General features: G+C 42.5%; 1 protein-coding gene across 6 annotated transcripts in view; it reads right to left on the reverse strand.

The window, feature by feature from the left end:
* The window catches only part of AK8 (adenylate kinase 8), a 66,996-nt gene that overhangs the window by 23,466 nt on the left and 27,916 nt on the right, over positions 1-15,614 (reverse strand). For 5 of the 6 annotated variants that reach the window (XM_017810013.1, XM_017810012.1, XM_017810011.1 and 2 more), the window contains one exon: positions 2,677-2,818. The exons of the other annotated variant lie outside the window; for it this stretch is intronic. In XM_017810013.1, coding sequence (XP_017665502.1) covers positions 2,677-2,818 — 142 coding nt within the window. The remainder of the gene's footprint in view (positions 1-2,676; positions 2,819-15,614) is intronic. 6 annotated transcript variants of the gene reach the window in all.

Consider the following 15,614-nt stretch of genomic DNA (forward strand, 5'->3'; position numbering starts at 1 on the left):
TGTAAGTTTGGGAGAGAGCAAGAGGGATAAGAAATATTTTGGTGAACATTAAATAGAATTTTCGGTATATTAGAACTGCCCATGGCTATATGATACATTTCTTGTTGCTGCTCAAGCACTAACGATTAACAAAAGCTAAAATACCTATTTTACAGTGGTTTGGGTGAGGAACTGAAGTCAGTCCTTTGGATTAGTTCAGAGCTTCAGATGCCAACCTGTGTGTGGATTCCCACTTTCTGTAGGCACTAAGTGGTTCATGGTGTCTTTCACTCCAGAGCTGAGAGGCCACGAATGGATTCAGCTCCTCATTTGCCCTTAAGGCTGCCACAGTTCAGTAGGATTGGGATCCTGTCCACTTGGGCAGGGAGGAATACAGAGAGCAGCTCATGTCTTCTGTGAGCACAGGGACAGCAGCTCTTTGGGAGCCAGGTTTTGCTGATACAGGTTCCCCTGCACTCAGCAAACCCTCACTCCACTGCAAATTCTAATTTAAAGAAAACCCTGTACCTCACCTCTCCAGTGGAAATTGAATTATTTTCCTTTTTGTTCCAGGGCAGTTCTTTGGATGCAGTAGCTGATGCTGTATGAGTTTTTTTATTATTACATTTTAACAAACTTTATAGCCCATTTTGTTTGTTTTCAAATAAGTTTATTTTCCTTCTTTTCTACCATCAATTACTAGGTTTGTTTTTCTTTCCATAAGATGGAGGAGTCAGGAGACTGATCCTGCTCAATGCTGTATAATTTAGTATTATGTATAGTAGCTTTATGAGGTGGGAGTCAGATAAAACATAGTATTTGAACACTAACCATTTATTAGCTCTAAGGAATAGATTTGTGACTTGACAAGCAGACAATAACTCTGTGTTCTGATCAGCCAAAGAGGTCTACTCTGAGTTCAAAAACCAGAGTAACATTCTCTTTCACAAATAATTTTGTTTACTGATGTGACTAGATTTTAATAATAAACTTGATATATATGTAAATTTATTTTAATCTAATTTCATCAACGGAGCCCTCCTAAAAATGAGACTTTGTAGATTGCTCTGTATCTGATTTATAGATTTCTACATCCTATTCCCAGATTGATTTCAAGGCTATAATTCTATCAGGTTTTTCTCCTGATGTCAGAAACACCACCTCTGCAGATAGTGTTTTATAACTAGCATCACAACTGCAACTGAATTACTGCCCTGCTGTCCTATGCTGCAATATGTCCTTTTGTTTATAATCACCCTCTCTCCCTTATATCCCTACTACTTCAGCTTCATGGAAAATATCAGCTCCCAAATCAATCAGGGAGCACAATGTCTATTTTTGTCCCTCACTTCAACCCCTGTGTGAACCAGCAGGGGCCAAATTCTTCACTCAGATCTGAATGTGCAGAGCTCTTTAAAGCAAAAGGGAGCTGAACAAATGGATCAGTGCTGAATTTCCACACATCCAATTTTATAATGAGTTGTTCTTCCTCACTTGATGAGGTCTCAATCCTGCAAAGGGGCACGTGGGGCACACTTGAGGATTCACACTGATCTCTGGGACTCAGACACGTGTTTAGGGATTCAGGACCTTCCTTCTAAATGCAGATGAAGAATAATCCATGGGAAATGTGTTATTTAACTGAGTCTAGTGTAAGTTTCAAGATTATTTCTCCATTTTTTTTCATAAAATGGATTCCTGTTTAAGATGCAAATCGTCTTTGAATAAATAAAGCTACTGCTGTTCTCACACACTTTCCTTTTCAGACCTGGGGGGATGACTGTCAGCTCCCTCCCTTTGCACTCCCCTCTTTTCTCTCTCCACCTCAATCTCACCCTTTTCCATCTTTTCCTCTCCCCTGTACAGGGAGTGGGGAGGGAATTCAGGGCAGCCACACAGGAGACACAGGAAGAGAAACTTTGCCAACCTAAACAGTTATGTGGGTAATACACCTTTCCTACTTTTTAGATAAGAACAGCTTCCTGGAAGCATAAAGACTACAAATTTCCATGTATGCCTTTGGAATGGCCACTGTGCCAGCCAATGGTATGGACTGAACCAGGAAGCCCTGGGAAGGGAGTGGAGAAGCCTCTCAGCTTTGAGGAATCCACCAGCACTTCAAATCCTCACCACCTTTGGACCAGCTGTGAAAAGTAACACTATTTTATCTCCTTGGCGCTCATAACAGTTCTTTTTTGATGCTGATGCCTCTCATATTACATTTCTGAACAATTCATTACGGCTCAAATAAAATATAATTCTCATGTTGTTTTTAATTATTTCACAAGCCCCAAAAGTCTCATAATGAACTCCTTGCAATACCAATATATTTCTGTGGTATTATTCCAGTGCTGAAGAAAGAAGATGTAGATCCCTCCTCCTGCTGCAAATAAAATACAACTTCTGATATAATCCCAATTTTAATCCGTTTCTTGTGGGTTTGTCTTTAGAGGCAACTCAAACAAATAACCAGAACAACAAACCTCTTCTCTCTCCCACAGTTGTTTGGCCATCTGGAGCATTTGTAAGTCCAGGGCTCTATCTCCTACTCTCCAGGAAGCAAGACCCCTTTGCTGGCTAAGGAAGCCACAAACAAATAAGATGCAACAGCATATACAACGTCAATAAAGATCTGTATCTTTCCACAAACAATTTTTTCATATATGTAATGCTGTGATTGCTCAACTTCCCTCTTACCTGTTTGGGTTAATCTGTGATTTCTGCAGCTTCTCTGCCTGCTCGATGTCCCTGGGGAAGCCGGAGAGCACCCAGCCATCGGTCAGGCACTCGAGGGAGCTCAGGCGCTGCGTCAGGAGCTCCAGAACAAGGTTGTCTGGGACTGCAAAGGATTCAAAAGGTGACATTTATTTTGTGTGCTGAGCCTGCAGTTAAGGAGGATGCACACAACTTCCTCTGGATAGACTGCTCCAGAAACCACACAGAGTTATTCCCGTTTGTGACTGAGATTTTGGAGAGCAGAGTCACTTGTTGGGTTTTGCATATTTACTGTGCCAACATGGAACCCCCAAACTCATAAGGAACTGCAGGACTAAAGTAAAGTATTTGGTAAAACCTGATGCCTCCATCATTTTGCAATGTGCTTTTTCTGTCAGCCACACTGGACTGATGTCACAGTGACGTGTGTGACACCATCTTATCAAAATGCAAAAATAATGATCTGAGTTGTGTAAAAGAAATCCTGAAACAGGAAAGACATTTCTGAGCACTCTGTGTTGAACCCAGCAGGTGTCAATGGTTCTGCCACAACAGGCGACCTGTGCTATTGCTCCAATTTGCCCAAAGGCTTGAAGACTTTATGACTGAAAATAAATTTTCAAAATGTATTTCAGCTACTTTTACTACTCCACTGATGACTCCCTAATTTTAGAGATAAAAGTTCTTTTTCCTCAATTATTATTTTCTTTTAGGGCAAGGGAGAAAGAAAGAGATGTGGGTATGTTGTGCTGTTGAGCTTCCAGCAGATCCTAGGAGATTCCCCAGTTCCAGGGCCAGATTGCTTCCATCCTTCACGTGGGAAGGAGAAACACTGCAGCCCACAAGAAAACTAAAAAGATGCAAGATGCTGACTGGGGTTACAGTTACTATGCAGCTCTAAAAATTCTATTTAATGGGACACAGTAGTAAGGAAGTACCCTGCATATTTTCACTGGAGTCTTCATAACATAAAATATTTCAGTCAAGATATTTAAACAGGTAAATTGGGGGGCGTGAGGGGGAAGGTGCTTGGTTTTTCTCGGAATTAAATTATTAGGTTCAACCTGAGTGACCGTAAATTTTCCAGTGACCGTTGCAACGTGTTGGGCTCAGTGTCAAATAACCCCGAAGAAGGGACAGCAAAATCACCTCGAGCTGCTTCCCAAAGCAGCAGTCAAAACAATTCCCAGGCAGCAAGGAGAGCCCCTTCCCTTTATCTGCTCACTCTGTCTGACACATAGGTGCCTCTGCTGAAAACAAGCCAGAAAAATTGCTACATAAATCCCCATCATGGCATGTGGATGTTTTGATGCTCACCCTGCCATCACATCTGCATACAAAAATACAACAACAAGTGCTTGTAGGAGAGTGTATGTGTCAGATTTCTAACACTGCACTTCGCTTCAGGACAAGCTGACAGGAATCTGCCTGTATTTTAGCAGAGTGAATTATTAGCAGTGCACATTTCTACCCCGGGTACGAGCAGGTTTTAAACTGCAGTAATAGAATCCATCTGCTTCCTGAAATTTAACATTGCACCTCTATCATGAAATTCATTACTTCTCCTTTAAATAATCAAATTACTGAGTTTACAGAACTGCACTCAGGATTCAATGTACCAGCAAAAAGGGAGGAAAACCGCGGGGAATTAATTAGAAAACAGATTAGTGTATTAATTGAGGATATCCACTTCACATTATAAAAGAACAAGTTAAAGAGAGCAATATTCTCCATCTGCTGAAATGAAGGAAAAAAAAAAAAAGGAATGGAATAAACCCAGACACTTGACAAAGAGCAAAATGACAATGCAAACCCAGGTATTCCATTAAAAATGGGATTCATAAAATTAACTCTACAATAGCGCAGCAGCAGGCAGGGATGTTCTCAGACAGATGATACTTCTCTATCCAAGAGCTGAGCTGCAGGCAGGGATGGGAGGGATAACAGGAGGATTTCAGTGCTCTTTGCAGGGCACTTCTTCTGCCCACCCTCCAGCTTACAAGAACTGGTACAAACCCAAGACATCCCAGGAATAAAGAAAAACAAATAAACCCGCCTTCTCTTTCCCAAAAATGTATTCCACACAAAGACCAGTGGCATTTTCCCGTGCTCCTGAATTTCTGGCTGCAGCACTGAACTTTCTTGTCTCAATGCATGTTATTTTATGACAATTCTTACTGGAATCATTGACATGGATTTATGGAGATGCCAAATTACAGGATTGGTTGTTGGGTTTTTTTGGAAAAAATGCAGAATGCTCAAAACAGTTTTACAAGGAATTGGAATAAAACCTACAAACTCATGAGTAAAACTGCAGTAGGATTCTGCCAGAGCTGACATCCCTGGGAGATGAACAGGGAATCAGGGCAGAGGCTGAAAGCCCCAGGAATGGCACAGAGAAATTAGTGGGTATGTTGTGCTGCTGAGCTTCCAGGAGATTCCCCACTTCCAGGGGCCAGATTGCTTCCATCCTTCTTATGGGAAGGAGAAACTGCAGCCTACAAGAAAATTACAAAGCAATTGTGATGAGAGCCTGGTGGCATCTCCTGGATCTGATCACTTCCCCAAAGCCTCCTGTGAGCCCTGACGAGAAAAATCCTCCACTGGATTGGTCAGTCACTATTTTTGAACAAAACTGAAGCAATCACAAGAGGAAAAAAAAAATCAAGATGCAGTGACAATCAATTAATATTTCACCTAATGACACTGCAGGTTTGGGGTGTTTTGAGTAGCACTGGGGTGATGTGGTAACCCTGACACCTCTCTCACTTCAGCTGTGAGTGACTGGAAGACATCAGCGATACCCTTCAGGTTGTTTGTTCACTCATGTACATATATACATCACTGAATAATATAGATGCTTACATATCTTCTGTGCCTCCCTCTAAAGCTTGATGGTGAGAAATAAAACATAAACAAGTCAGACAGCGAGCTCTGCTCTCCTCTTGATTAGCAAACATACCTATCACTTCAACACAATGGGGGAACAGAGCTTGTTGGCTGCTCGGTGGCATTACAAAGTACATCAGCTGCCCTTGAACAGCAACAGTCACACTTAAAACAGCTGCATTAAAACTGTAAAACATCTTCCACAGACCAGAGGGAAGGAAATAAAAAAAAGGAGGAAAAAAGGAAGGAAGGAATCAGTATTATTCTTATTTTGTAGTACAGACAGAGTAGGTAATGAAGAACTCTGCAGTACAGTATTCCTTTTCACTCATGTGGAACTGTCTCTGGAATGTAAAGCAAATTAATAACCCGTAATTGGAGGGGCACACAGTCTGTGAGGAACTAGCCAGAGGTCTCCTGGCCTTAAGCACATGACCCAATGGGTATATAGCAAAGTAAAATATAGAGCTTTACTGATGAGACAGTCAATCCCCATGTTTTAAGTAGATTATGAAGCACAAGAGCTTTGAATAATCAATTCCTTTTCAACATAAGCCTGTGTGAGTTTCCAACTCTGCAAGTTGGGGGAATGAGACTCGAGAGAGATTTTACTTTATCATTAGAGAAGTCCAAAGGTAAGTTTCTTGTAAAAATTACAATGTGCTGCTACAAAGAGCTACCCACATCAGGTAATGTGGAAGCACATCTCTATTAGGGTGAGAAATCAGGTACAGGAGTAAAATTCATCCCTCAGAAGTAAAGCTGCACAGCCACTACAGTGATACCTGAGAGCATCATTTCTAGCTGTGGACCAGGGTCACAGTGACACCAGACATGGAATACAGGGCACAGTGAGGCCCCAACCAGCTCCATACAGAAATGCAACTCATTCATGCATATATTCCCACCTAACACCAACCACACACCACTGTCTCCTTTATCTTCCAGCCTGTCTGACCACATTAATGGCCCAGACTACCCAGCTGAATTAGCAGCTGAGGACCTAAGGAGTGATCTAATCAATTCAAGGGTATGATCAGCCAGGGGACAGAGAACTGAGGCTTCAAGTGCTGCTGTTCATGCTGGATCTGCTACGTGGACACCCAGAGATTTTCTGTCTCCAGGGCTGTCAATCAGCACCTTCCAGCAGACCATTTAAAAAATAAATTTCCTTCTCAGAGCTTCAAAGGTTTTCACAGGTATCAGGTACTTCTCATGAAGTTCAGAGCAGTGTGGCCTATTAGCTCTTCCCCAGCCCATGGATCTGCAGGACTAATAGAAACCTGGATCAGGCAATCAGCTACAAAATCATACCATCTGCTCAAGACAAAAGTAACAGAACATTAAAGGCACAGTCTGAAAGGCAAAAACGCCACTTGAGAGATTACAGGGCACTATTCTCCAGTAACTTCAATGTTGTCAGTGCTCCAAGCTATACAATTACCATATATAAATTAATTCCTCCTCTGTACATTTCCCTTTAAAACAGACTTTTGAAGGGTATTGACTCACTTCTCCAAACCTATAAACCCTCAATTTTAAGCATAGCATAAATGCATTTGCAGATATAAATTCTGTCAGCTTTGCGCTGCAAAAGCTTTAAGGTCCTTTTGACAATACTGTCCATTTACTCTTCATCCTGCTCATAGAGATTTTTTTTTAGCTGGGTCTGAAGACTTTCACAGCTAATTCAGATGCCCGAGGCTTGATCCCAGTAGTTGACAGTTAACATCTTGCCCTGAGAATAAGCTACTGCCAAAGGCTACTTTCCTGGATTGTCCTGTCAATCCTAAATTTAGCAAAGCATGAGAATTGCTTATCTTATTCCTCTAGAAACTCTGGATGATTCATAAAGAGTAATTGGGTTTTCCTATTCTGTTTTCTTGCCCACATTAAGGTCCTCGGAGATTGTATCGATCGAGACTGTATCAATTGTTTTTTAATGTGTTTGAGAATGATTTAGCAGTGATTTGCCGTCGCGTAGGCTGATCGATAATTGAGGCTAATCCTCCAAGCCGCCCGGCTGGAGAGGACGGGCAGGTTTGGCGTTCAGCCGGTTCGGTCACCGGCGATAAACAACCATCCAAGGGCGAGCAGCGGCACCGGGAGGAAAAGGGAAAAGTCAGGCGCAGGGAATCGGTTCTCAATCAGAATATGCCGAGTTGGAAGGGACGCACGAGCATCATCGAGACCAACCTTTAGCCCTGCACAGGACTAAGCCCAGGAGTCACACCATGTGCCTGAGAGCATCATCTCCTCCGGAGGGGCTTCAGCCCCGCGCACCCGGAGGATTCCCGGGGGGATTCCAGGGGGCTCCGATGGGCTCCAGCCCCACGCATCCGGAGGGGGGCCCCGAGGGGCTCCGGAGAGCTCCTGCCCCGCACATCCGAGGAGTGCTCGGGTTTTCCTGGCGGGTCCCGTCCCCGCACACCCAGGGTTATCCCGGGGCTGTCCCGGTGGGTCCCGTCCCCGCACACCCGGGGTTATCCCGGGGTTGTCCCGGGGTTATCCCGGGGCTGTCCCGGGGGTCCCGTCCCCGCACACCCGGGGTTATCCCGGGGTTATCCCGGGGCTGTCCCGGTGGGTCCCGTCCCCGCACAGCCGGGGTTATCCCGGGGTTATCCCGAGGCTGTCCCGGGGGTCCCGTCCCCGCACAGCCGGGGTTATCCCGGGGCTGTCCCGAGGGTCCCGTCCCCGCACAGCCGGGGTTATCCCGGGGCTGTCCCGGGGGTCCCGGCCGCGGTTGGATGTTCTCTGTCTCCACCCCGCGGTCTCTCCGGGCAGCGCAGCCGGTCCCGCCCCGCGCGCAGGAGCCGCCGCGGCCCCGCCGCCGAAAACCCGGGAATTCACAGAAAAACGAGCCCGCTCCGGGGGCTGCTGAGGCTTCCTGGGGTATCGGCACCGTCTGGCTGGCACGGAAACACTGGGAGCATCCGCGGGTCTCCTGTTTTTGGGGAAGGGACAGAGGCAACGCAGGAAAAAGCGGCACCGCCGAGGGTTGGCGAACGCGGGCGGTGATCCATCAAAGGGACCGTTCCCACGGAAATCCCACTCGCTCATTTTACACTGCTGGGAGAGAGCTTCCGTAAGAACCGGCACAATTATTTTAACACAGTAAAATAAGTAATGCGATAAAATATTTCCTTTCCACATTTTAAATATTTTTGTTTCTTCGAATAGATTAGAATCCCCCTTTTCTTCTTCCTTTTTTTTTTGTTTGTTTTTGTTTTGGGGTTTTTCTTTAGGTTTTTAGTAATTTAAAATAGGAATTGGCTGTGTTAAAGAGGAAATGCTAACGTTTTTAAAGCAGGTATGATCCCAAATCATCGATAAAACGACACAGGATAAAATTAAGACCTTCAGAAATAAAGGAGAGCAAGTGCTGCCTCACAGGTATCCAGCCAGAGATTCAGGAATGTACATCTGATCACATTTAGTGACGAGGTAAGATGTCAGCCCCTTACACAGCTTTACCTGTCAGCAGCAGTGAGAATTCCAAAATGAGTATCCAGCACACAAATAAAAAGCTGTTTTCCCCTAAAAATGGCCTCAGTGCTGTTTTACGTGTATTTGCCTAATGGCACAGGCTACCAGGATGATCCAGTGGGCTCCAAGGACACAATTCCACACCCCTGGGTTCCCATCCACACTCATTCACTGATTGCAGCGAGGCTCGAGTTCAGTGAGGTTTTCTGCCTCAGTTTACCTGCCTGTGAGACAAAAGCCACTCTGAACTACCTCACAGGGGTGTGTCTAACCTGAAAGTTTCTAAAACTAGAAACAAAATGTATATTTGCACTACTTCTGTTATTGCTTTGGCTTCCACAGACAGAATGCAGCACGAGGCAGCAACCACAGTTTGAACCCAGCGGACACATAATTTCCATTATCAACCAATTTCCCTATTTCCTCCTTATTTCTAATAGTTCAGCTCTACTGAAGAACACAGGGCTTGTAACAGCGCAGAATTTGGCCTACAAACCCCTTTTTGATAGTGATAATAATAATAAAAAAAGATATACATGGTGTGATAAACATGGTGAAAAACATCTTGGCTTTTTACACCCAATGCTGCTTCCCTGTGCCACGAGAAGGGAGGATGCTCATCCCTTACCAGGGGTACCTGGTCTAGGTCCCAAACAGTCCTGTGTCTCCTCTTCCCACTCCTCCTGACACCTCCCGCCCACATTAAAGGGACACTTAAAAATCTAAAGCAATACACAATTAAACAAAATATAGAAATACACTATTAAATGTTTTGCTCGTCATTAAAAAAGTCTGTTTCATACAGAAGTGTGATTCTGGGTATGACACTGTGAAACAGAGACAAAGGCAGAATTTTAAGGTAAACTCCCCAAAAAAGGGGATGCTACCAACATGTAATGTGCTTTTCCTTCTGTTTTTTTTGTATAAAAACTCATGCAATATCCCCATCCTAAACTCCAAAGAGAAAAACACACAGAATTCAAGTCAGCAGCCCTTTGCTGAGGAGATAGCGTGCAAGGACAGGAAAGCCCACTTTTCCAGGTTTTTAAGAATGACTGTCACCAATAAAGATCAATATAAGAGATTATAATCTCAGTAAGAGATTAATACTTCACATTTATATTGTACTTTGCTGTTTAAAAGCCCCTGACAACCACAAGGCCACAAATGGCCAAGGGCCACATCTTCACTCAAATCCATGAGGGTTTGTGGCACTAATATTGGATTATTGACCCTCCAGCAACAGCAGGAATGGTGAATTCTGCTGGAAAACCAGGAGATTGGCAACCTTTGTATAGGCAGGATCATATCCACTACCTGACTGATCATCTCAATTGCTCCAGACAACAACTGCACTCATCTCTTAAATCAAACCACATTTCTTTGGCCTGGTCTGGCTTCCAGGATTGGCTTTTTGGAGGTGGGTTTTTTTGTTGCTCTGTTTTTACTCCTAAGCGAGGTGGTCTTAAAAAATGTCTTTGCAGACCAAGTCTCGTTCCAGCTCTGAGTATCTGCGAGACAGATAAGCCAATTTTGATTGTGCCATGTGGTGCAGAATAAAAAAAAATACATTCAAGATTTTCCAAAGAAGGAAAAGGGAATTCTAACTTACCATCTTGCAGTGATTCAATGGATAAAAAAGTAAAAATCAGGAAAGAAAATGACAACTTACTACCTATATGCCTTCATGTAAAACTTTCTATGCTACGACCTTGCATCTTTTACAAAAAGATGGCCACCTAAAACAAATAAAAAAAACAAAATTAAATTTTATTTTGTTCTCTTGACCACCAATTTTCTCCTAGTAGGAAAAAAGACTGCTACCTATTTTCCATAAAAAACCCTTTGTAGCAGTCCCAGGGGAAAAGTCAAAAGTTTGACTTGAAAAACGGAGCTACTTCAAAAGCATTGTCAAACAGAGGTGAAGGTTTCTTAAAAATGCATAAATTAAAGTATGGTGTATTCATAAATATCTCCGTAACTTTACACAGTCTATTTGGGGGCGAGGTGCACATATAGGGGAACATATAGAACTGCTATAAAACCAACTTGAATAAAGTAGAAAATCGATTTGTTTATTAGCTCCTGTTTGGACTCTGTGTGTGTGTGCGAAAAAATGAAAGAAAAATGGAGAGGTTTTTTTCAATAATAAAAAGGGAGTTGCACTGCAGGGCCCCTAAAGCTTGTGAAAAATTAAACTCGACGGATTCAAACTGTCCTATTTCCACTTCAAAAGAGAAGAGGCACTGAGCTCTTCCCAACTTATCTTCAAACGCCCAGCACCCTAGAAAGTTTCTTTAAAAAAAATAAAGTCTCTAGTTCCCCCAAGCACTGTACCCGTTACTGTAGCTGCTGTCTCTCCCTCTTCTAATTATACCCATGTGAGTCTATTAATCAACTTGTAAATTATTTAGAGAGCCATGCGCTGTCTTCAGCCAGTACAAACACACTGCATGCAAAGACTCGCTGAAAACCAATGGAGCTCCCAAAGGGTCTCTCCAATGTTCAGACAGCTCACAGCTCGCCAGTACAGCTCTTAAAAACACGGAATAACACTCAGCTTTACCTCCTCAGATATAAAGATTTACTCAGCCTTTCAACTCTGAAGCTCCTTGCAAGTTTTTAACAAAGAGGAAGCGGCTCTATTGTCAGAGCTGTGTTTCACACTTAGTGATGAGAATATTAATTTCCTGTCAGAAAAATGAAATAAAATAAAAAAAAAAATAAAAACAGCCTGAGTGTTTTCGGTGAGGCTGTGATCACAATCACCAGGGGACCCCAACTTTCAGAGGCTACACCAAAAAAGCACCCCTTTAAAACCATTCCAATTTAAAATACGGGGAAAAGAAATCTATATTTGTACAGTAATAGTTTTTATTAGGAAAAAAAGGAGAAATTAGGGAATTCCAGATTTTACCCTCTACGTGCAGACTGCCATTGGGGACAGCTTCAGATATTACTGCTTGAAAAAACAGAAAAAGGAAGGGGGAAAAAAACAACACAGATTGTGTGTGTTCAACTCTAACAGGCTGCAAACGGTGCAGTGTTATCTGTCTTCCATGAATCAGCTCTCTTACCACCTGAATCTTCATTTTGGTGGAAAAAACCCACCCAATTACCCAAACTAATAGCAGTTCTCCCAGCTGAAAAGCAGAATTTTACTGGTTTGGGAGTGAGGATCTTTTCCCTCCCTGCTCTTTTCATGGTGTTTTCCAGTCACCTCACTATTCTTGGCTCCATTTATTGCTGCCTCACAAACAGATATATTAATTAGCAGTGATCAGTCCACACTATATCACCCTGAAAACTGGACAGAATGACATACAAATTTCAACTGACTGATGACCTTCCCTATTTTTGTGATTTTTTTTCATTAATAAGATGCAAACATCTCAAGGGGCAAACACCAGGGACATTTTGGGGTGGGGGGAAGCAAAAATGCTTTCTGCAATTTTTTTTTTTTCTCCCAGAGCATCAGATTCTGACAGGCACCTTTAAAATGGTGAACATAGATCCTGTAGATGGAGGATAATTTAATTTTTAAGTTAATGTGTGCCCATCTTTTCAGTGAGGCAGGTCCAGAAGTCAGTCTAGCCCTTCTCAGAACTGCAGGGACAAGAATTCTGCATAAAGGTCTTCTTCAAGCCTGTGGGGTCTAGGAGGGGTCTATCTACATCATCTGTCCAGGGAAGGACCAGTCTTCCAGAACATTTCAGAAGGAATCAAACCAAATAAATGAATTTATGGAGCTGTCTGCTGCCTGTGGGAGGGTTCTGGCCACTACACTCACCTCTTACTCCAAATGAAAGTCTCCCCAGGCTGCCCAAGCAAATGGCATGAGCTAAATTTAGCATTATTGACCAAGATTTAATCTAACTGGAGTCAGTGAGCAGAAGACTGGTCTCAGACTCCAATGCTGGTAATTTTCTGCCCAGAGTATAGTTACTAATAATTGCCCAGTATTCAGTGAAACCACAATATCCTAAAGGAACAGTCTGTGCATTTCAGACTGGTTGTCCAAAGCACAATTCCATGTTTATGAGAGACAGAAAGCTGTCAGGTTGCTGAACTTATCACCAAAAATGCATTTTTCAATATCTAGTGTGCACCTACTGGACTAGTATGTCCTGGGAATTAAAAAATTAATGGGCTCAAAAATATCTATGCTGCCTTCATTAAGCAAAATAAATCCCCGTACACAAAATTGAGGAAGTTTGATAAAGCAGGTCTTTATGAGACAGCAAACACTAGAAAATACAGAAAATGGGAATGCACTGGTTGCCTTCTGGGGTGAATAATAGAATTGTCTGGGCTGTTCCTGAAATACATGATGAATACCTGAGGAAGCAGTCCAGGAAAAACAGCACAAAGGATGTTTGTGAATCCTGAACCCATGAAGAGATGTGAGTTAGTCAAGCTGAACTAGAACAGCACAGACAGTGGAGAGCCTCAATAACTCAATACCGAGTTAGCTTTGAATAAGCTGGGGTTTGAGCCTTGTTATGACACCACAACATGCCCTGTTGGCATCTCTTAAATGACTAATTGAATGCCATCATTTGTGTCCACGAGAAGGGAAGCACACTGAGATCAGTCCCCTGGGTGAGCATTTTAAGAATATATGAGGCACATCCTCAAGATTTCATGGCACGAGTTTCCTTTTGCCCAGTAATGATTTGAGTGCAACGTTTCTCATGGTCTGCCTTTGGTTCCACTGTTCTGTGACAGTGTCACTGGCACAATTCCTCATCCAAAGGACAAACTAAGCCCACTTACAGCTAGAAATGTAATGAAAATGGGGAAGTTCTAATTGCTTTCCTCTTATAACACTGATATTGACTGCACCAACTCTTTTCAAGTGAGATTTTCTTGAAGCTGAATGTGGTCAATAATAGTGTGAGAATCTTTCCCCTGTTTTAACCTGGTTGTAACTCTGCAGCAAGAGAGCAAAGATGCAAAGGTTCTTTGCCTACCTTTCCTCTTCAGTACACTGCGTTATTTCATTTTCTCCAAGCCTCTTGTGAGGGCAGTAATGAATTCCTGTTAGTGTTTACTAATGTAAATTCATTCTTTGTTATCCCTGGGAGAGGAGGATTAGCAAAATGACAGAACTTATTATTTCTGGTATTGCTATATGATATTTATCTTTATTCAGCCCTTAATTTTGTGGTATGTCCCACTAAATAAAATATATATGTGCACACAAGCAAAAACTAAGGGAGAATTTTTAGCATAATGTACAGAAATATAGTTATGATCCCTATTAACATTCAGAAGTGTTGTACAGCTTTATTCTTGCATGCTGTATTAAAAAAATTAATCTAAATCTGAAATAACTTCTAATTTGGAGGAAGAAAGGAATTACAACTTCAATTTCATTTTCCTGAAATGAAAGCAGCTCCCTTGGACTAAAGATGTGCATATTTTTAGGACTGGCTAAAAATTATGACCTGTGCAGTTATTTTACTCTACTAGGAATGCATTTGGTATCTCCTTAAAGGAACTTTAGTGGTTAGAATGAAGTTTATAAAGTATACAAAGAACATTTTAGTAAAGAAAGGTCGTAAAGGACCTATCTTTGAATAAATAGACCATCCAAACTCCCATCTCAGCCATAAGTGAAATTTAGAGAGCGAGGCATTTACAGCGGTTGTCCTCCTTTTCACAGAGATGAGGAGAAAGTGAGACCATGAAAAAGACACAGACACAGAGCTTAAAATGATCTCAGTGTGTGAGTTACACACAAACAGCCACATTCAGGTCAACCAGACTGTACACGTGGAGAAGTTATTCCCACACAAGAACAGCTCGGACCCACGGCATCAATATACTGAGACCTCTTGCCTTGGAGTTAAATGGCCACTCTGAGCAGCAGCATCTCTAAACCAGAAAATCCTCTCCCACATCTCTGTGCCTCTTCCAGAGGACTCAGCTTCTCCTTTCCAGGCTGCAGAGATCCATGCTTTCCATTCCCATGGTTCCCAGATAAACTCCTATTCCCAGTAATATGGTGGCTGCCACAGGAAATTAATGAACTGAGTTATTCTATTATGAATAAATGCAACCCATTCACTAGAGACCAAGTTTAGAGTTAAAATATATTACCCTGTGGCTTGATAAAGTGCCTGATAGAGGGATAACATTCCCAAAGCTACAGGCTGCCAAAGGTCTTTTGGAAATGCTTAGAAAAGTCCCGAATCCCTTGGTCTGGTATCAAGGGAACCTCAGTTAATTTTACAGGCTCATGTTTCAGATCTGTCTAATTCAGTCTCAGAATTAAGCCATTGTGCAAAAAAAAAAAAAAAAAGAGGGAGTTTCAAGCTTTCCACCTTACCAGATAACTTTCTTTGCTAAAAATAAAAGGCAATGAAGATTTCTCTTTTCTCAGGGGCGGTTTGCTCAAAATTCCATTAAAACTGAAGCTTAACTGAGATTTCTCCATCTTCAGCACGTTTGCCTCCTTGTGTTTGTACCATTGGTAACTATTTGGCCTGCTGCCAGAAACAGGACTGAAAGTGCCTTTTCCAGGCCATTGTAATTTGGCA

The sequence above is a fragment of the Lepidothrix coronata genome, unplaced genomic scaffold, assembly GCF_001604755.1.
Source record: "Lepidothrix coronata isolate B3197 unplaced genomic scaffold, Lepidothrix_coronata-1.0 Scaffold28, whole genome shotgun sequence".
NCBI lineage: Eukaryota > Metazoa > Chordata > Aves > Passeriformes > Pipridae > Lepidothrix > Lepidothrix coronata.